General features: G+C 36.4%; 4 protein-coding genes across 8 annotated transcripts in view; 3 read left to right on the top strand and 1 right to left on the bottom strand.

Annotated features, from left to right (window-relative positions):
* The first annotated feature begins 670 nt into the window (after window positions 1-670).
* Window positions 671-3,657, top strand: LOC115245777 (RING finger protein 11). The gene is made up of 2 exons (XM_029824257.1): window positions 671-1,139; window positions 1,644-3,657. The coding sequence occupies exons 1-2, from the start codon at window positions 1,008-1,010 to the stop codon at window positions 2,025-2,027; spliced, it is 516 nt and encodes a 171-aa protein (XP_029680117.1). The 5' UTR covers window positions 671-1,007; the 3' UTR covers window positions 2,028-3,657.
* LOC115245775 (protein lines) lies at window positions 3,148-8,631 on the bottom strand. Its single transcript, XM_029824252.1, has 2 exons — window positions 7,580-8,631; window positions 3,148-7,265 (listed from the first exon to the last, which is right to left on the bottom strand). Exon 2 carries the CDS (start codon window positions 7,087-7,089, stop codon window positions 5,314-5,316), a length of 1,776 nt encoding a protein of 591 aa, XP_029680112.1. The 5' UTR covers window positions 7,090-7,265; window positions 7,580-8,631; the 3' UTR covers window positions 3,148-5,313.
* A 332-nt stretch (window positions 8,632-8,963) lies between these two features.
* Window positions 8,964-16,175, top strand: LOC115245773 (splicing factor, suppressor of white-apricot homolog). Of its 4 annotated transcripts, none has more exons than XM_029824251.1 (8): window positions 8,964-9,228; window positions 10,215-10,384; window positions 11,586-11,788; window positions 11,871-12,093; window positions 12,728-12,807; window positions 13,789-13,956; window positions 14,082-15,382; window positions 15,471-16,175. In XM_029824251.1, the coding sequence occupies exons 1-8, from the start codon at window positions 9,032-9,034 to the stop codon at window positions 15,628-15,630; spliced, it is 2,502 nt and encodes an 833-aa protein (XP_029680111.1). In that variant the 5' UTR covers window positions 8,964-9,031; the 3' UTR covers window positions 15,631-16,175. The 4 variants fall into 4 exon arrangements, with proteins under 4 accessions (XP_029680111.1, XP_029680110.1, XP_029680109.1 ...); XM_029824250.1 differs by lacking the exons at window positions 8,964-9,228; window positions 10,215-10,384 and adding exons at window positions 10,564-10,743; window positions 11,324-11,493; XM_029824249.1 differs by lacking the exons at window positions 8,964-9,228; window positions 10,215-10,384 and adding an exon at window positions 10,780-11,493 and having other exon boundaries at window positions 15,474-16,175.
* A 148-nt stretch (window positions 16,176-16,323) lies between these two features.
* The window catches only part of LOC115245776 (inositol oxygenase), a 10,623-nt gene continuing 5,169 nt past the window's right edge, over window positions 16,324-21,777 (top strand). Inside the window, exons 1-6 of one of the 2 annotated variants that reach the window (XM_029824256.1) lie at window positions 16,834-17,634; window positions 19,344-19,530; window positions 19,746-19,954; window positions 20,460-20,596; window positions 20,966-21,196; window positions 21,452-21,747. In XM_029824256.1, coding sequence (XP_029680116.1) covers window positions 17,617-17,634; window positions 19,344-19,530; window positions 19,746-19,954; window positions 20,460-20,596; window positions 20,966-21,196; window positions 21,452-21,560 — 891 coding nt within the window. In that variant the 5' untranslated portion in view covers window positions 16,834-17,616 and the 3' untranslated portion in view covers window positions 21,561-21,747. Of the gene's footprint in view, window positions 17,635-19,343; window positions 19,531-19,745; window positions 19,955-20,459; window positions 20,597-20,965; window positions 21,197-21,451; window positions 21,748-21,777 lie in introns of those variants that run through there. The other variant, XM_029824255.1, reaches the window with a different exon arrangement.

Raw genomic sequence — 21,777 nt, 5'->3', positions numbered from 1 at the left:
TTAGTCACATGTATGTGTGTACACAAAAGTATGTATATCTACAGACACGATGCTTGTGTGTATAGTTACTCACAAGAGAGAGGCAACTACGATTTTCTTTCTCACTTCCTTCCGACACTTTTCAGCCTGCTATGCCCTCTTCCATTTATATATGTTCTAAGGTCTACCCCCACTGCCGATACATTCCTTCCTGTTCTTCTTTACTCCATGGTGTAAGTGACAAGGGGTGCGTTCCGTTTCACGCATTGAGCGCATAAATCGCCTGGAAATCTATAATATATGTTACGTGAACTATAGATTTCCAGGCGATCTATGCGCTCAATGCGTGAAACGGAACGCACTCCTAGATGAACCGACAGTTAAAATTAGCAGGGTGGCCAACAGAAAATAGAGGTGAAGGAAAACCAAGCATTCTTATCATTTCATTCCTGCACCTGCTAATTTTAACCGTCTGTTAATCCTTCATGCTTCATCTTCATGGAAGCAGAGATGCCAATTCTGAGACTCTGCCACAGCCACAGCGTGTGGAGGGGATAACTCACACAAGCGTGAAGCGTGTACATGTAATGCGCAGAGTGTTCTGCGCATTACACGTACACGGTTCACGCTTGTGTGAGTTATCCCCTCCACACGCTGTGGCTGTGGCAGCGTCTCAAAACTGGCATCACTGCATGGAAGTGACTCGGCTGATGCTGATGATAGCCAGTAAGGGATATGTGACGGATGGCCGCGTCTGATGCATGACGGCCGATATCTTTATCGCGTTGGCCGAGCTTGATATTCGTGTTGATTTTGTGACGAATGTCATCGCACGACAATAAAACAATGAGCTACGACGCGCGATGCTTTAGCCATTAGAATGGCAATGAGCAAACGGGCGTCAAACGTCGACATCGTCGTCGTCATTACGCTGCACAGGCTTCTGTAATCCGCGCGGTGGGGAGATCGAGATCGAAGGATCTCGCACGAATGCGACACGAAAGCGACGAGCAAAGCTGATAGTGAACATGGGCAATTGCCTGAAACGCGCCGCCGGCAATCAACAGGACAATACCACTCTGCTGAGCAACAATCCCGAGCCCAACGTGTCCACTAGCGGATCTTCGCAGGAGGGCCTTGGACCTCCGATTCCCTACAACGTAATAGCGTCGTCATTCGCGTATAGTCATTCTTATCAACTGGAAAATCGCGTCGTTCATTTTTCAGACGAGCGATTCTCGAGCTTTGTCCCGTCGTTAGCGACTTTTTTTTTTCTCTCTTTGTTCACCTTTCTCTACCTAATTTGAAAAACATGTTTTCTTAATTTTAAACAGATTTTGATAAAATGCAATACACACTTGAAGAATTAAGTCTCTTGCACTTTGACATTTGTTGTATTAATTACGTTAATTCAATTCAATCTTTACATCTTCTTGATTTTACTACTGCATTTACACTAATGATTCCAATTTTGATTTCAAACTGAAAGAAAGATTTGAAATAGACATTGTTGAAGATTCACACGCTAATTCTTATCGAAGCCTTGATATCAAGTAAAATAATCAGTTTCTGGAGCAAATGTACATTTCTCTTAAAGTTCCAAGGATCCATATAAGTGATGGAAGTAAAATTATTAGACTAATTGATTTTCCAATGTTTTACAGCAAGCAACTTATTATCCATCAATCGCTACGAGGGAACGTCATTTGCAGTCCACCAACTTGAACATTGGTCATGGAATCGGAGTCAATTTAGTGCAGACTAGTGGCTCGTCTGGTTTGAGCGAAGAGGAACAACAGGTGAGGATCGCTAAGCGCATAGGACTGATACAGCATTTGCCGATGCGAGAATATGATGGTGCAAAGAAGGGCGAGTGTGTGATATGCATGATGGAGCTGCTGGTGGGCGAAGAGGTGCGTTATTTACCCTGTATGCACACCTACCACGCAATTTGCATCGACGACTGGTTGTTACGCTCATTGACCTGTCCGTCATGCATGGAGCCAGTGGATGCGGCGCTAATTAGCTCATATCATCCGACTACTTAATATCAGAATGACTGGAATTTTATTTGGTTCGGCCGATCGGCGAATTGGAATTAAATTATCAAGCTAAATGTGAAGCAACTGAAGAGAAAGCGAGAGAAAGAGAGAGAGAGAGGGGGGAAAAAACTCGCTTCTTTTACTAGAACATATTAAAGGCTTCAAGGTTAGTAGAGAGATCGTGTGTTAATGGCCTGACTATATTTCGCCGTTACACTCGATTTATACGTGCGTGCTGTTTAATAATAATCTTTATCTCAACACACCTATTACATCCGCAAAAGCGAATTTTTTAGATCGTTTCCTACGATATAAAGGAAAGCAAAAAGATTTTATTTCAATTAAATTCTATGAAACACATCATATCCGCAAAATCCTTTTCCTTGTAGTGAGTTAATTGCTTGTACATTGATTTCTTATATTAGATGAAGCAAAGAGAAAGAGAGGTAGAGAAGGCGGCTCGATGTAATAGTGCAATAAAGGAGTTCAGTAAGCCTCATGTACACCAATATATATATATATATATATATATATATATATATATATATATATATATGTATACGTACATATATACCTATATATATACATATTTACATATGTATGTATGCGTAACAACAAGATAAAAAGTGCGACACATATGTATGCGGAAATTACATAGTATCCTTTGTATTTCTTATGCGGTTTGTATGATGCTAGATTTTTGTGTACATTTTGGCGCAAATGTTTGACGAATTCGTGCAAATTCTCTTCTTTTATTTAATTCTTTTAATCACATGATCAAATCCCCGCATCTCTATTCTCAGGTAAAGTGAAATTAGTCGTCGTGATAATTTTAAGCTCTATGTAAAACTTTATGGATACCCTGTTGACTAGGTGCGCCTGAAAGCACTGCAAACGTACTACGTTTTTTATTTAACAAACCGCGAAATTATCGAACGAATGACGGTCTGATATATTTTTGTGACAAAAAAGAGGGTGTTTTTTAAACAATATCCGCGATATTTTGATTTCTTTATGTCTTGCGTAATGAAAATCGCTTGAACCGCTTCTCTGTCACTGTTGCGCGATCAACATTCAACATTTTTCATTTAGATAACATGTACAGAGAAAGAATGCTTCATTGTACGCTACGGACAATTAGCGGTTTATTGTATTAATAATCTGGTAACATGTATAGCAACGAATAAATCGGCGAAAAGAAGAAGAGAAAAAACACACTTTTGAACTCGCCGCTAACAATGGGCTATGTAACTTAGATTCTGTTGTTGATTTAGTAGAGCTTGTTAAATTAACTTCTGCTACAGTTACAAAGCAGTTGGATATTTCCTGTTTCGCTGAATACCACTGTTTACAGATATGTATGTACAGTCTCGCGTGTAGTTTCGTACATCAGTCAGTTTATAAAAAGATATGATAAATGATTTTAACAGACTTGGAGCAAAGCAACACATTTTGCGAATCAAGGAGAAACGCAAATAAATATTTAATTTATATAAAAAGGAGGGAAGCTTAACAATATGGTACCGCTAAGTTTTCGTTTTAAATGTGAAAAAAATAAAATGCTGTGAAATAGTGATTTATTGACGAAGTACAGAAATATATAAATAATGATTTAATATGCAAATATAAATATTTAGTAAAAAAAATATTGTGTTTTTGAAAATTATCCATATCTCGACACACAAAATTTCTCGATCGTACTTTGATCGAGCATGTTTAAATAATTAGAGCTATATTTGCAAATTCTAAATAGAGAGTAGCGTAATTTTATAATGGAGATACGCCAAAAAACGCTAATATTACAAACTTAAATTCTATATCTGGTCTTTCTAAAAATCCGAACGGTTTGTCCCGATAAGACAAGCGCGTTACATCGCTCTAATTAATGTATCAAACATTATTTGCATGATTAATCGCGGGGCATCAGTGACTATATTATAATCGCAAGTCTCGATAGTTTACAATTGTATTCAATTTGCGTTGAAAGATAATAATAAATTTTTAGTTAGAAAAGAAACCTTTTACATCTATAAAACGATGTCGCACACATACAATGTCTTGAGAATAAGTCATATACTCAGTCGGGAGGAAATTGAATTAAACGACATCATAATTATAAAAGTAAAAACACGAGAATTTTAGTGTATTACATGTAATCCTTGAGAAATATTATCTGAATACGCCACGCGCGTTAATCGTTGTTAATATATTTACTATATTTACACACAATTATTGGTTTATCAGGAATCTAGAAAACAATTTCTGATAATTTCTCCGTTCTTTTCTTCCATTTAAAAGAAGTTGACCTAATAGCGTCAAAAAAAATTAGTTTCTCATCTGCAATAAAGTAATTGCTAACGAAGACTATTCTTAATATCATCAAATGTTTGCCAATTAAATTTTACGAATTGTATAATGCTCTCGTGATTTTTTGATCAGTTTAGATTTAGAAGCTGCAAAATGTAATTTTCATATAGCTACACGAGACATGATCTTACAACAATATAACACATTCTGTGTATTATGCTTATATCCTATTTGTTGTGCGTTATACTTTATATAATATATTAATTATAAGATTTCCTTTCTTATATTTAATATTGTATAAATTGCATTCTTCTTTTTTTTTTAATTTCTTCGAAATTTGACAAAAAAGAAATCAAATTTTATTCAATAAGATTTGTATTACAAAGTTGGCAAAGACGTGATTACGAGATATGTACATATTTCTCAGGTATCATTACCGAAATACGATAATAAAAATTACATTTACAGATGTGACTGGCAAACTGTACAAATAGTTCGAAGTGTACATATAAATATTATTCTAGTGGTATACATCAACGTGAGTCTTCGCAGTGGTGTTTTGGCAGAGGTGTACTTCATTAGCACCACACAAATCCAGTTTCATTTTGAGATGATGAATACGAATTTTGTTAACTTCCTTTTTTGTATTAGTCCGATTGGATCTATGATTACGTGACTCCTCTCAAAACTTCACTGATTCGTGAACAGACGAAAGTACCTCCGTCTCGCAATTTTAGCTACGTTCGAAAATTTCGCTAAGGACTAATAAATAGAAACGCGCTCGTCTTTCTGATCTTCTCTAAGACTTCAAAGATTGACGGCGAGTCAAATCAGTCGCTTTTTTATTATGAGACGAAATGCAGCGATCTGTATAGTTACACGCGATATTTTACAGATGACAAAATCTAACTAACGTTCGGAAAGAGATTCGTACAATTTGTACATGTTTGATCGACCTGGCGGTTAATCGAATCTCTCGTCTATCTTACATGACGGACGCGTTACCGTTCTCCACGTTACCCTCGTAGAAGGACTCGCATTTCTCGAGTAGACGGAGAACCGGACTAATGTTGTACGGGAATAACGCCTTGGATACCAATCGATCGATAGCCAACCGTAGTCTTATCAGTACCGTCATAGTATCGTCCAGCTCGCGACCGCAGCACTCGACGAACTCGCCCCAATTGCGTCTGATGTACTTAAGGAATCGCAACAGGTACAGCAGAAAGCAGGTCTCGTTGCTAACCAGTAGATCTAGCAACACATCCGGATCGTGTGATACGACGTGGATAAATTGCACAAAAGTTAGCGTGGGTCTGAGAGGACTGAGCACCGGTCTCGATACCGGACCGTTCTGCGGTGATCCGCGATAGAAAAGGCCCACGGCGACGTCCAGGCAACAGACCATACCCTCGATCAGAAAATCGTCTTGATCGTGAAACATCTGCACGACCCACTGAGACAGCGGCATCTCCGGATGGAAAGGCATCAGCGCCTTTACGCATTGGTCCAGCTGGCGCAGCACTTCGCGAATGCTCCTGTCAATTACCGCCATATCCTCGTCGAGATCTTCGGCTTCGGAGCCCAGAGACGAGTCACTGGAATCACTGCGCGTTTCCCGCACTGTTACGGCGGCGCTTTTCAATACCAGCAAAACCATCTTCTGCAACAGCGGACGATCACCGTCAGCGGTGCCGCCACCGAAGTTGCCTGAACCATGACGATACGGTAACGCGTCGAGCAACCGATGATCCTTGACGACGCGCACGATCAGGGTCGCCAAGGAACATGGTTCGTCCGGCAGTACATCTTGCAGCGCTAACGTGCTACCGTAGCACAGCACCTCATTGAACAGACCGAGCAGATGTCGCCAGATCACGCCCGGCAGATTGCTGTTGAGCAACCACACGAGATCGTTCAGCTTAGAATAGAAGGGCTTGGTATCAATGATGGATAGATTAGCCTTGACAGAGATGATGGTCTCCCACAGATGCAGGAACGTGATGACGACAGACGCGTGTTGCGGCGTATAAGTCCTGAGAATGATTTTGAACTTGGATACGAGGATGGTCCACTTGGATTCCAATGCCTTCACGCACATCGCCTTGATCGCCGTGCTGTCAAAGCTCTCAGTATCGGAGATGATGTGCGTGTTGCAGCCAGCTGGTGACACGGACGCATCTGCATCCTCCAGTGGATGTATACTGCAGTCCTTGTGCTCGACTACCCTCTTGACCACGTCCAGGGTGAAGAGCATTTGGCTAGGCGAGTGCGTGTTCACTAGAGATTGCATGAGCCTCTCCAACCAGGTAATCTCCACGTTATCCCTCGTGAGGATGAAAAACGATGCGAGCACGCGACTCCCGGCGAACGATACGAATTTGTTGGACGTATAAGACAGATCGATGATTTGATCGATAATGCCATGCTCGTTTCGCGCCAGCGCGTCGCAAACGTCCGTCACTCTCTTACACATCACACCTCGCATATTTTGCTTGATCGCCAAGTCGAACAGCAACTGCAGAGCGCTCAGAAATTCCAGGATCTGATCCGTATGCCACTCGGACAGAACGGCGGAACGGATACTGCCGTCGGCTTCCTCCACCGTGGTATTGATAAATGGTTTGCGCAAACTGCTCTCTGACATGTAGCACAAACATCGCGTAAGCAGGCTACTTTGCAGTTGTTCAATTTCAGCAAGCCTGTTCTTGGCATCTTCACAATTCTCAATACGCTGCTTCTTCTTAACCGGTTCCTCCATTATATCAACAGAAAGATAAGGATGATAATGTGCGGAAGCACCATTAACTCTTTCATCAAGTTAACTCTCTCATGTGAATGACGCCGCAGAGAGAGGAGTATCTGAGGAACGATAAACAAATCGCATTCTGCGTCAGCCCATTGCAGTTACCAGGTATGTAAGGCCATCGGAAATACCTGTTGTAAAAAATATATTGTGTATTATGTATGTAAATAAAACATGAATGCTTTTGTAAGTAAGATTATAGCGTAAAAAAGAAGAAAAATGAGAATTTATCATAATCTGCAACAATAGTATTGAAATAAACTTTTTTCTGTGTTTCTTTATATAACACTATTCTATTATATACATATACTACAGTACAAACTTAAAGAATTGTCTAAATGTTCTTATACAAGTATATAATTGATTTAATACAGCAAAGTATATAGTACACAATAACTTTCTGCGTAATACCAGAAGCTGGCCAACAGCCAGTGGATAAACTTACAGCATTTAATTCCCACCGAGGCTATCCACACTGGGGGATACAAACAAGAACGTTTCCTAGTTCCAATGCGACGTACAAGTAAATGATTTCCGCATTCGCGCGTTCACGTATGCATTCTTCGGCGAAGGCTATAATGCTATAGGCTCGAAAGCACGCTCTTGCCGATCAGGTCAGAATCGGAACGAAATTCGGAGCGAGTCAACTTCAACACAGGTCGGTGGGTATGAAAATCGCGGGATGACGAGCGGATGCAACGCTGATGAAGCGAGAGCGTTGTCGTTGCTAGACGTGATCCGAGGTGGGATCCGACGTCGTCGAGTGGGGCCTCGTCCCGTTCGGCGATGATCTTGGAGAGCGGACGACAACGGCGGGTGTAACGTTACTCAATCGGGGCCAGTCCGCTACCGAAAGCCGACGAAATTCCTCTCGACTACGAGAAATGACAGAGCAGCGCGCACACACTACGTTCGCACGGGCAGCACACACCAGCAGCCAAACACGCTGTTGCCACGTATACGACGTGCTACCGACGGCGACGAAAAATACGGGAGCTCGTGCGATCGGGGAACGGTGTGGGCGACCAACGGTCGACGTGCGCACCGTGACCGATGTCGGGCGGCGAGACGTCAAGTCCACGGCCGCGTCGCACGGTATTCCGGTCTGTTAGCGTGCATTCTCGGCCGGGCATCGTGCGGAGCCGCGTAACACGGTAGCTACCCGTCGCGCATTCCATAACGTACTGAGGGGGCGGTACGCGGATCTCCGCGCGAGCAAAGGCGCGCGGACGCGACCGCCAGTCGGCGAGATAATCCGTCGGCGTTTATAATACGCCGTTATCGCGGATAAAAGTCCGTCGGATTGAAATGTCGTGCGATAAATAAGCGCGCGATCATCGGCAACTCAGCATCCGATCGGGGCGACCCGTCGCGGGCGTTGCCAACATCGAGGCGGGTAATTCGATTTATTCAGCTTGTAACTTTTATTAAGTTTTCTTATTATTTAAATTTTCTATTCTTTCATAAATGTTTATTATGTATATATATGATGATTGTATATGTAAATTATTCGTGTATATAATATGAATAGAAAATAATATTACGGCTAAAAATACGAGCACATAAAAGTTATTCTTTTTTTAAGCTCTAGTTTAAAGTTGATATTCTTGAGGTCTTTATTTAAAGAAAATTTGTTTCATAAATACGTAACGTGTGCAAATGTGTATTTATATATTATATTTATTATTAAGAAAATCAACATTACATTATCAAAAAGCATTTGGGCATATACAATTTTCAAGGACACGCGCATGGACATTTACAACGCACGTGTATGCGGGCATTTCCGGGATAGAAGCGACGCTGGCGCTGCGACGTTTTTCTGCAACGCGCGACGTTTATCGGAACTAGTCTCTCAGTATACGGTCACAGGTTGCAGGTCAATTGTAGTCGGAAAATGGCGTCGTCGAAAAACCAACGGTGGATGGTAGACTCGGGCATTTTGCGTAAAAAGAATACCGACGAGGAACCGCAGGAGCTGTTGGTGTTTGGATATAGCTGCAAATTATTTCGCGATGATGACAAGGCGAAAATGATTGATCAGGGAAAACATTTGATACCATGGATGGGCGATAGCACATTGAAGATAGACAGGTCCGTTTCTCTAACCTAGACAAATTTCTCATCTAGGATATTTGTTTCTCCTCCTGCATATAAGATTATGCATCGTACATAATGTCACGTTTCTCCGATGAAAATGATTGACCTAAACAAAACAAAAAAAACCAAAAAAAAAACCAATTTGAGACAATAATCAACACCAAGTGCTACATTTAAAAGCAAAAAAAAAAAAAACAAAGGTCCCTCTTTCTCTCTCTCTCTCTCTTGCATCATTAATCTCTGGATAAGCAAACTGGAGACTGTTTAAGGCTTCCGCAGGTGTTATCTCGGCTGTGAAACGCGTAGTGTGGCAGCGCGATTTATGCGCTCTACACGGGCGCAGAATCAGGTGCTCTCGTGACGCGGCGTTTATGGCTGGCCGTCTATGCAACAGCAAGGTGAGACACAGCGTAGAGAGACAAATGGCAGCTGACGGTTGTAGGTATTATACAACCGCTCAGCATGGTATGTATTAGCACATTAGACTCGGCTTTGTCTCAGGAAGCGCATAGGTCATTCTTACGCTATGTACACATATATGTATATGTATCCAAATTTATTTATATCGATACTGTAATATTAGAATAATACTTGACATAATGCTGGATATTCATGTTTTATCATATTGATTTTTAACGAACAATGTAAATGTTAGAAAAAAAATCTGTTTCATATGTTTAAAGATCTCAGAAATTTAAAGATAAATATAAATAAATATATATATTAGAAACAATATGAGATACTTTTATGTATTATATATCATGAATATATTTATGTTAATATTTATTTTAAAAAACAAAACGCGACAACGGAGATAAAAATTGCGCAAGGTGTCCTCTACAACTCTGTTTTATTTCAGAGAAATTACTTTGGTGGGGTTTACTTCTTGATTTAAATTTGCAGATGCCGTGGCCAACTGTGTACATCAATCTAAAACAATATCATCTTCCTTCTCTAATGATTGTATTGTATGTGTATAGATACGATGGACGAGGGGCACTGGCTGACTTATGGATTCACGAACCACCGCCAGGTGGTTTTGATCAGCGGACGATACTTACCGAGGAAGAATTGAAAGTAGAGCAACTCTGTGACGAGGAGCGCTATCGATCCCTCTACAACAATGACGTGGAAGAATCCATGTATCATGGTAATATCTTTTTTTTCTAAAAACGTTTTGATTATATGTTAATTGTTATAATAGTTTTGTATATTTATATCATAAAAATATGTCTATTGCAGAAGAGGAAATAAAAAGATTACATCAAGCATTGGATTCTGAATCTTCATACAATCAAGTAGGATATAATTATAATGAAGATGTCTCTCTCTCTCTCTCTTGCATCATTAATCTCTGGATAAGCAAACTGGAGACTGTTTAAGGCTTCCGCAGGTGTTATCTCGGCTGTGAAACGCGTAGTGTGGCGCGATTTATGCGCTCTACACGGGCGCAGAATCAGGTGCTCTCGTGACGCGGCGTTTATGGCTGGCCGTCTATGCAACAGCAAGGTGAGACACAGCGTAGAGAGACAAATGGTAGCTGACGGTTGTAGGTATTATACAACCGCTCAGCATGGTATGTATTAGCACATTAGACTCGGCTTTGTCTCAGGAAGCGCATAGGTCATTCTTACGCTATGTACACATATATGTATATGTATCCAAATTTATTTATATCGATACTGTAATATTAGAATAATACTTGACATAATGCTGGATATTCATGTTTTATCATATTGATTTTTAACGAACAATGTAAATGTTAGAAAAAAAATCTGTTTCATATGTTTAAAGATCTCAGAAATTTAAAGATAAATATAAATAAATATATATTAGAAACAATATGAGATACTTTTATGTATTATATATCATGAATATATTTATGTTAATATTTATTTTAAAAAACAAAACGCGACAACGGAGATAAAAATTGCGCAAGGTGTCCTCTACAACTCTGTTTTATTTCAGAGAAATTACTTTGGTGGGGTTTACTTCTTGATTTAAATTTGCAGATGCCGTGGCCAACTGTGTACATCAATCTAAAACAATATCATCTTCCTTCTCTAATGATTGTATTGTATGTGTATAGATACGATGGACGAGGGGCACTGGCTGACTTATGGATTCACGAACCACCGCCAGGTGGTTTTGATCAGCGGACGATACTTACCGAGGAAGAATTGAAAGTAGAGCAACTCTGTGACGAGGAGCGCTATCGATCCCTCTACAACAATGACGTGGAAGAATCCATGTATCATGGTAATATCTTTTTTTTCTAAAAACGTTTTGATTATATGTTAATTGTTATAATAGTTTTGTATATTTATATCATAAAAATATGTCTATTGCAGAAGAGGAAATAAAAAGATTACATCAAGCATTGGATTCTGAATCTTCATACAATCAAGTAGGATATAATTATAATGAAGATGAAAACAATGAAAAGGCTTCCGGCGAGGACTCTCAGAGTCCAAAACAATCAGAGGGCTCGCAAGAGGAAGATCAGGCGTTTGTGCCTCCTCCCGAGCTGGAAATTCCTGAAGGAATGATTCTGGTAAGATACTATTTTACTTATCGATTATTTTTTTGTCAACATGATATGTTTAGATAAAGCTATTTTAATTTCATGTGTTTAGCCGGAAACACAGAAATTGAGTGCCATTATAACGAAAACGGCGCTGTTTATAAGTCAACACGGAAGCCAATTGGAAATCTTGATAAAAACGAAACAGGCAAATAATCCGCAGTTTGCGTTCCTATCGATAGACGAGCCGCTTCATCAATATTACAAGTTTCTTCTCGATGCAATCAAGAATGGAAAATATAATCCCGAAAAGCAACCTGAGAAAGAAGAAACCGGTACGCATTTTATTTTTTATAACAAGCGGTGTCTTATAGTAATTACATTGAAGTTGACATTATTGAGTTGAAGTAATTGAAGCGACATAAAGCAGGATTTGATTACCCACACCTACTTTGATTCTACTTAGTTTTTCTTGCCGTAAGTATTGCCATAAATTTTTGTTAATATTCTAATTGGTAATCGCTATATATATATACATATATATATATATATATATTAGATTTAAGAGTTTAATTAACACTTTTCCCGGAAATTAATTATTTACATTATTAAATACATATTTCAATCTAATGATATCAATGTATCTGATAAAAATGTCGATGATGTCACAATTAATTATGCTCAATTATTACTCATAATAAGCATTGTAATTCGCATATATCTCACGTAACCTATCATGATGCGATTTATCGATCGCATTTAAAATTCCGTGCCCGTGTTGCTTTCAGAGAAACCGGATATGCAAATATTCGCGCGATCTCGAGTTTACGCATCGCGCGGTGAACAGGTTGATCCTCCGCGCCAACCCTTTATGTCATTACATATATATATATATATATATATTAATGTATTTTAATGATTTCTGAAAGATGTACGCGTCTTATTGCTATCTTTCTTTTTCACTGATAGAATCTGAGGAAGAGTCAGACCAAGATGACGAATCATACCTGCATCCAAGTCTTGCGCCATCATTTACCAAGATTGAAGCGGTAAGTTTGTATACACGTGCGCAGGTTATTTGCACGCTGTACATTAATCTGTTCTTAAAAATGCAAAAGCAATCCCTCTCATGCGGAAGAATTTTGCGTTCAGAGTAGTTCGAAATGTGGAAGACCTTTGCTGGACCACACTGAATTGCTTTTAGAATGATGCTCTCGAAATTCATGGATCAGAATAGGATGAAATGTTAATAGTATTCTGCAACACTAATTTATGTGTCAAATATTTCTGCTTCCAGGGCTGATTCTGGTATGCATTGTGGACATATGTATTTTCATACATTTTCATTTATTCAGTTATAACACTATTTCTTAAAATGTTAATCCTTTCATTCCGTGCACATAAAACATATCAATGACGATATATAAAAAATACAGTAAATGCATATATGATTAGTATTTTGCAATTCTGTTGTTTTAACATAGGAATAGTGAAATGAATAAAATTTAATCAAATAAAATTAAGATTCTTTTTATGCATTATATAATAATGCAGTATGTAATATTAATAATTATAAATATTATATATTAAAAATAAGGTTCTCTATTTTACTATGATCTTTACTTACAATTTATGTACAAATTGAAATTATTGTATTAAAATATAAGCTAATGATATAAGTTGTAAGTAAAATAGGCAACTTATTTCTTGATTAACTTTCAGCTTTATATAGCTGAAAAATATTTATTAATAGCATATAATAATATAATATTGTAATTACCGTTTGTAATTTTGTATATTTAGAAATAGGCGTTTTTTAAAATAGGTTTTGCTATCTTCTACTCTCTATATATAAACTATTTCTAAAGCTAAAAATATATATTTATAAATGTATAATTTAGATATAAAATGTAAATTGAAAATGTGAATTATGTATTTACAGTTTTTATTTTGATAAGTATTATAGGAAAATAAAAGTCTAAGAGCTCTAAATACAGAGCTAATACAAAAAAAACTCTTCATTTTTATAGGCGCCTAGCATACCGAGCATACAATATAAACCATCAGCGGATTGCGCGTACTCCATGCTCGTGAATAAGATTACGGGAAAACCACCGCCGTCCAAGGTACCGCAGGTATTAGACCCGACAATGCAGCCGATGCCGTCCACTGGATACTATCATCCAATGCCACTACAGGTACATATAGTTTTGGCATCATCTTAATAGCATAATACATTGATAAAATTTAGCGGAAATTATTCATTAATTATTATTATTTTTATCGTTATTTTTTCATAATATTATTAAATTTTTTTTTCCAGAGTTATCCTCCTTATCCTACGCCCATGCAATACTCGCACGGTCCAGTTATATATGGGCCAAACGGACAGATGCAATCGCCTTCGCAACTCGTCAGCATGCCAACCATGTCAAACGACACGACTATGACGCAAACCATATCGCCTAAGGAAACACCATCGCCCTTGGTACCTTACGGGATACCTACGCAAAAGCCACTTAGCAGACCTTCCTTTATTGTACCACCGGCGGACGTCCAAATCATCATTGATAAGATGGCAAGTTATGTCGCGAAAAACGGTCGTGATTTTGAGACGATCGTTAAGAACAAGGGAGATCCAAGATTTAACTTCTTGGAATTGTCGCATCAGTATCATGGTTACTATGCGCACAAGCTGACAATATATGAGGGTGCGATAAATCCGAAGGTGTTGACAGAGGAGAAGCTGCTGCAGAAGCAAGAACCGCAGGAGGAAAAACAAAAAAAGCTAGAAGAACTGCAGAAGAAGCAGCAGCGAATGGAGGAAGTGCAGAAAAGGGTGAAAATGATACAGGCGAAGAAGAAGAATGGTAATGACACAAAGACGAAGCAGAGTACGGGATCCGCAAAACAGATCACTACCGTATCGTTCTCCATCAAAAAGCCGAAAGACGGGGAGAGCACGGTGATCGAGAAGAGAAACGCGTTACCGTTGGAGGAGAGCGACGAAGAGATGGACGATGACAAAAAGGACGCGAATTCTAAACCCGGTTCACCTCAGAATAGCATTTCCGACGCGAATTCTTCGATTCCCGTGATCGAAGACAAGGATCCGCCGAAATCGGACAAGAAACCGAAGAGCGACGACAAAGAATTGGTTGATCTGACCGATGATATCCTTGAGGATTGTCAGAAGGAGATCAGGCACAAACAGGCGCAAGAAGACAGACTCAAGGACAAGTTGATGGCGGTCGCACGAGATAAGATACTGTCTAAGGAACGGCAATTGCAACTTGAGAGAAAAAAGAAAGCCGCTATCTTTCTCAGTCATATCCAGGCACCGATATCCAAGACCGGTTCTACCACTATCACGGTGAATCAAAACTCCCGAAAAGATGACTCAGATGAGGTGCACTCTGTGCCATCGCCGCTTCTTGCTGAAGAAAATAAAGATAGATCCTCGCAAGATACAAAAACATGCGGAAATTCCTTGATGGATCGATTGAAGAGCGCAGACTTGAGCGGCAAGAGGTCGCGACAACGTTCCAGAAGTCGAAGCGGAAGTCGCACAGACAGGCACAAGTTGCATAAAAAACACAAGAAAAAGAAAAGTTCTCATCGAAGGTATTTCAAGTTGTTTGATTTCTCGATTTTAAAATATTTTTAAAAATGTTTTAATTTTATGGAAATGTGTGCACGTGTATGATTTCAGCAGTTACGATAGCTCCAGTTCCTCACGCTCACATCGATCTAAGAAAAACAAGAAATCATCCTTGCATAGATCGCGCTCGCGTAGTCCCTCGCATAGACACCGACACAATCCACGACGGAGAGGGAGTAATACGAGCTACTCGGACTCGAGCTCGCCTTGATGACATTTTTCTTCGTTTGATTCAAATAAATTTGTATCAAGCAATGTTGTATATACGTACACAAAATGAATATACATAATATATATTATAATTGCGTGTATATTGTGTGACGACAAATTTGATACAGTTTTTGTCACAAAGTAACACAAGAAAATTTACTTGCTCCTTGATTGCCATTCATCGTGTTTGTTACAGATTACATCTCTTACGCCATTTATACATATGTACATCTTTCCATCGGTTATATCTTTTGTGGTGTACCCTTCCAATGATAATATCATTTTTCGATATTATACGAACGATTTTAAGAGTTAATGCATTTATCTTAAATCAACTTTTTATCTATTTTCCATCTCCAAATTTCTCCAAATTTTTTATTTGCTTAATATGTACAGAGGTTGTTTATTTTATTTATTTTCCAAAATCAATGATTTTAACATTTAACGCTTTGCATGATTGATATCATGAGTAAACTAATCTATTAGAATAAGAAGAGAGATTGTGATAAAAAGATATAATAAAATAAAAATTATGTATATTCAAAATTACTGTTATGCATCTGATATGTGTGGAAAAGTATTAAAATATGAATTTTGCAGAAATTCCGATCGTACACATACAAATGTAAAAGTTTCCTGATTATAGTATAGAGCGATTATGCAATGTTAAAAGAGTTATCAAGTTGGATATTTTCACGCACTTTGTAAGTGTTATGTTTATCAGCAAACATGCAAATAACGTTTTACTTACGTGTGCATTTATTGTAATATTTATGTGCGATATCGTAGCAGTATCAAATCGCCAAAAACAAAATTTCTGAACATTGAAACGCGCGTACTATGCGTAACCCACAATATGTGGCAATTGAATCCATTTGCAGCGGAACAACGTCAATTATATTATATATTTGACATCATTTTTTTTTTTCACATGTTTTTGTCGTGTATTAAGTGTCAACCGATCATCATAGCAAATCGATCCGATTTAACACGGTTAAGTGAACAATCACTATTATTGCTGTAATAAATTGCAGATTTATGGATGGACGATTTAGAAGTCTATTTTTGGACATGCTATTATTCTCGGCATCTCTATTTGTATTTATGTATCTTCTTTTATAGCCATTCAAAAACAAATAGCTGCAATCGTTCCCTCAACATTATCAAGCTTTTGTTAACATTTTTTATTAGAATATTTTTTTTATTTTCTATTTTTTTGTTTTTAGGATAGATTGTTTCATCATTGTGTAAGATTTGCGATTTTTCGCAATTAATGAATGAGTGAACGAGAATACACAAGGCTTTCATTGATATAGATCACTGAACCAAAAAAAATTTCAAACGTAAATTTTTTTCAAAGCGCTCATAGAGAGAGATACGCGTCACAATTTCTTTATATAAAGAGTGTCATTCATAACAACGATATATGTGATAGCCTCCTATGTCAGTTCCAATCCGATTTCTGCATTATCACAATAATTATCATTATTTTGCTTTTAATGCGATGATGGTTTTCTTATTTAAAAAATTAACTTCGATTTTAATTTCATGCTATATTGGCCAAGAGCTGTACAAGAAATTTGTAAAAATTTTAAAAGATGTCTTTTTATTCTCTACGCATAATATATATATGCATATAATAAATATAAGCTGCATTTATACATAAAACTAATTTATTCTGTATGTCAGATAAAATTAATAACAATTTTGTAATAAGTCATTCATCTTATTTGCGTCTGCGATAAAATATATGTACAATAGCTCTAGGATTTGTGGCATAAAGAGAGATGGGGTAGGGAAAAGGGGAATAATGTGTGTATATACGATATAGCAGCAATGATTTGACATTTGTGCATATGACCACCAGTCAGACGATAAGGGGATCAAGGGTGAACTTATCAAAGTCTTCGACTTTATAAGTCACTTGTACGCAGGATAGAACAGGCGGCAGTTGCATTTTCATTAGTAACCGATCAACAGCTACAGGATGTCCGCTACGGTAACTGTAAGTACTCCACTTACACATTCGATGGTACTTTACGAAAAAAATTCAAGATTGCAATTATGTAATATCGCGATATAAAAAAAACTGCTTTCTTCTAGATATATTGTTTATTTTATAAATTAACTTTTTAGATTTTCTGAATAATTTCGGTGTGTATATAACGAATATATACTATTGTACAATTATCGTAATTATTATCTCATTTCTAAAGATTTTATGTTGTACTGAAAATTTTGAATTAATTTTGAATAAAAATTAGTTGGAATTATTGTTAAATATTTATAAGTCTTTGAACAGCTCTATGATTTGATGTTCTCTTAAAATACATTGATTGATAAAATTTCTTCTCTCTCTTTTGGACGTAATTTGTCTTTGTAAACATCGCATGAAATTCATATAACACTTACTGTATGTATTATGACTCTAATAATAAAAAAAGAAGAAGAAGCTCATAATATTATTATGCAATGCACAATATGATTTTTATTCAACATTGCTCGCGTCATTCGTTCGCGTCATAAATCGTTACGTCTATATTTGATTGCACGTAAAATTTTCATAAATACGTAGTATTCAAACGCACATATAGTATCTATATTCATTTTATTACGTATGTAGTAAATAGCTAAGTACTGACGCAGTATATAATCTAATCTAAACAGATCTTTTTTTTCAATTCTTTCATCGTATGTTAAGCCAGATTCTCGCTGAGATTAGAATTAGATACATATGAAAGAATTAGATACAGATACGTATGGAATGTCTTAGGTCAGACTTTAGAATTTTACATATTTCAAGATTAAAGAAAAGTGATCATAAAGATCCGAGAAGAGTCTCGCTTTCTGAATTATTCATTTTTAAATAGAATAGGAAGAGCACACATAATTTGTAGCATAAGCAAAACGAGAGGTAATTTCGCGCTTTATTCTACATATATTTATATATAATTATTGTATTAACATAGATTATAACACTTGATTTTGCGACACAATTTTTATGATTCTTGTTGCAAACGGAAACTATTAAATGATCATTATAAGATTTTGGGAAAGATAAAAATATTTGTTTTATGTCATTTGAGAATATTTGACAGCTATCAGTTTATCGAATTCTAGTCTAATCAGTGCTCATTATCTTGTTTATAAGAATAGGAAAAGTATATACTTTAAATGACGTATGTAAATAAGTTTTCGTTTGTAGTAGCTAATATAGTTAAATTACAGTCTATATTTTTTCATATGATACACTACTATTTTTCGATATTGCATAATGCTAAGAGAATTAAAATATAGATCTATTTTTTGCATATATAAAAATAAACTGAATACATAAAAAGCTAATTCTTAAAATGTAATTATAAAAAAGAAAAAATGTTGTTATAAGTCATAATAAAGTATCCTGGATTTTAACACTTAAATTTTGCCAAATAGCCAAACTATATATACACACATGTGTATAATGTATATATAAGTATCGCAGAATATAATTACAAATTAATTTATAAAATAAATTCTATGATTACATACATATATTTCACATTCACATATTTCGAGGATTTCTTCGTATTACGAATTGAATAAATAATACAAGTGTATATAAATTTTGTGTCAAATTCTTGAATAATTTCTTAGTGGGCTATAATTTATGTAGTATATAATTAAAGATGCAAATTGTTTGATGGATTATTAAGAGCGATTGATTTGCCGCAGCAACAAAACCGTGACCATGCCATGTTGCTGGATCCATCGGAACAATTGCGGCCCGAGCCGATATACGCTGGAAAATTGCAGAGAGAATTTCGCAATTACGAGGAAGATAATGAAGATTCTATCAAGGAACGCGTTCGCAAAACTTACAAGCTGATGCACTCCAATCAAACCGTTGAGTTCGTGAAATGTTAGTAAAAAAGAGATTATATATATCATTTTTATATTAGATTATAAATTGCATATTTTATTTCCCTTGAATGTTGATTAATGAATACTTGCCTCTAAATAGTTTGAACGATTGATTAATGCATTAATGTCTTGTAATTCTTTATTGCTCCGAATATAGTCATGAAAACGAAGACACAAGATAGAAAAATGGTAAAATTGCTGTTCCTTTTACAGCTCGCATGAAAGATTGGCTGCAATTTAATAAATTCAAGATGACGATAAAGGACGCTTTGCTCAAACTGAACGACCTCGTTGATGAAAGCGATCCAGACACTAATCTGCCTAATATCGTTCACGCGTTTCAAACTGCAGAGTCTATCAGGAAGACGCATCCAGATCTAGATTGGTTTCATCTCACCGGCTTAATTCACGATCTTGGAAAAGTAATGTAGAATATAAAATTAAAGAATGCACGTTCTATGACAAATATATAATTTGCCATAATAAAAAAGATGTCTTAAAAAGACATAAAAAAGTATTCTTTTAACGACAACTTTTAAATATGAAGTCGATCTTTCCTTAGCTGAAATTTCTGAATTATAAGCGATTGAAAAGATAGATTGTTTCAAGAACTAAATTCTTTCTCTTGAGATGCAAATAAATAACAAAATGATATTATTCAACTAATCTGAGGTGTGTGTTTTATTTTATTAATTTATAGAATTTTAAATTTTAATCTGAAAAATAATTACTGTATGAAAAGTTGCGATAAATGATGAACAATTCAGATCGATCGAAGAATCTATCATTAATAATTAATGTGCAAGAAATGAAACACACACTCTCTCTCTTTCTCTGTTTTATAAATTTAGCATAATATACGCGTATGCGTCAGGTTACCATTCTATCAACATACAATCGGATAGCAAGGTTGATCGTGCATTGCAGGTGATGGCGTTTTACGGAGAACCCCAATGGGCTGTAGTGGGTGACACGTTCCCTGTCGGTTGTGCCTGGGGTGATTCAATCGTGTACAGAGCAACGAGTTTCGACAATAATCCCGACGGCAAAGATTCTCGTTACAAGTATGTCTCAATAATGTATATGTCAATTCTGAACTTATTGTATAAGGTAAAATCACAAACGAATCATATCTAGTTAAAAATAGCGAAAAGTGAAAATAGTTAAATGGTTTGTGAAATGTTTCTCTTATTTACTTTTTATTTATTAAAATATTCTTTTTTATTACAAAGGGCGTATATGAGTAAGAAAAATACTTTTGTAATAGAGCGTTTCAGAGGAAAAATTTTGATATCAAAATAACTCCAGAATTCAGATTTTTAAGTATCAAAAGAAAATGCAGGAAATATGGGAAATTGGGATAATTTGAATATATAAAAATTTAATAGTTGCAAATATATCGCGCTATATTGATATTATTTTTTATTATGCAGTACGAAATACGGTATGTACAAACCCAAATGCGGAATATCTAATTTAATGATGTCGTGGGGCCATGACGAGTACTTGTATCGATTACTTGTACATAACAAGAGTAAATTACCGAAAAAGGCTTTGGCTATGATTCGTTATCATTCCTTTTATCCTTGGCACGCCGGCGGTGACTACATGTACTTCTGTACTCCGGAAGATATTCAGATGTTAGAATGGGTTGTGGAATTTAAGTAAGTATCAAATATCACAACTATTTTAATAAAATATAAAATATAAAAAACATAAAAAAAAGTTATTAATTAAAAAATGTCTACCTACATATACAATTATAGATTTGAATGCAGTGAAATATAAGAAACAAAAAAAGTTATAATTTTATACTAAAAATTACTTTACCTATATATTTGATTTAAATTATGAATAATTATTAGAAATCTGAAAAAAATATTGGAGTGACCAATTTAATATTATGCAAAATTTTGCAGCAAATTCGATCTTTATACTAAGAGCAATGCCGTACCCGACATTGAGAAACTGTGGCCCTATTATGAGAAATTGATCGATAAATACATTCCCGGAGTGATCGAGTGGTAAACAGTTATCTTCTTGTTCGATTTTTATATATTTAACATTTATATGATATTTTAAATGAGAATGTTATGCGCACATAATATGATTATTTTATTGTTGGACGCATAGGTATGTGCGTGTATACATGTATGTGATAAAAAGAGAAGAAAACTCTTTATCAATTTTATAATATATTTTAATAAGAAACTAATATATATATATTTAATTGTACTGGTATTAC

Source organism: Formica exsecta, unplaced genomic scaffold (genome assembly GCF_003651465.1).
Source record: "Formica exsecta isolate Colony F162 unplaced genomic scaffold, ASM365146v1 scaffold13, whole genome shotgun sequence".
NCBI lineage: Eukaryota > Metazoa > Arthropoda > Insecta > Hymenoptera > Formicidae > Formica > Formica exsecta.
This window is presented reverse-complemented; position numbering and strand designations above follow the sequence as displayed.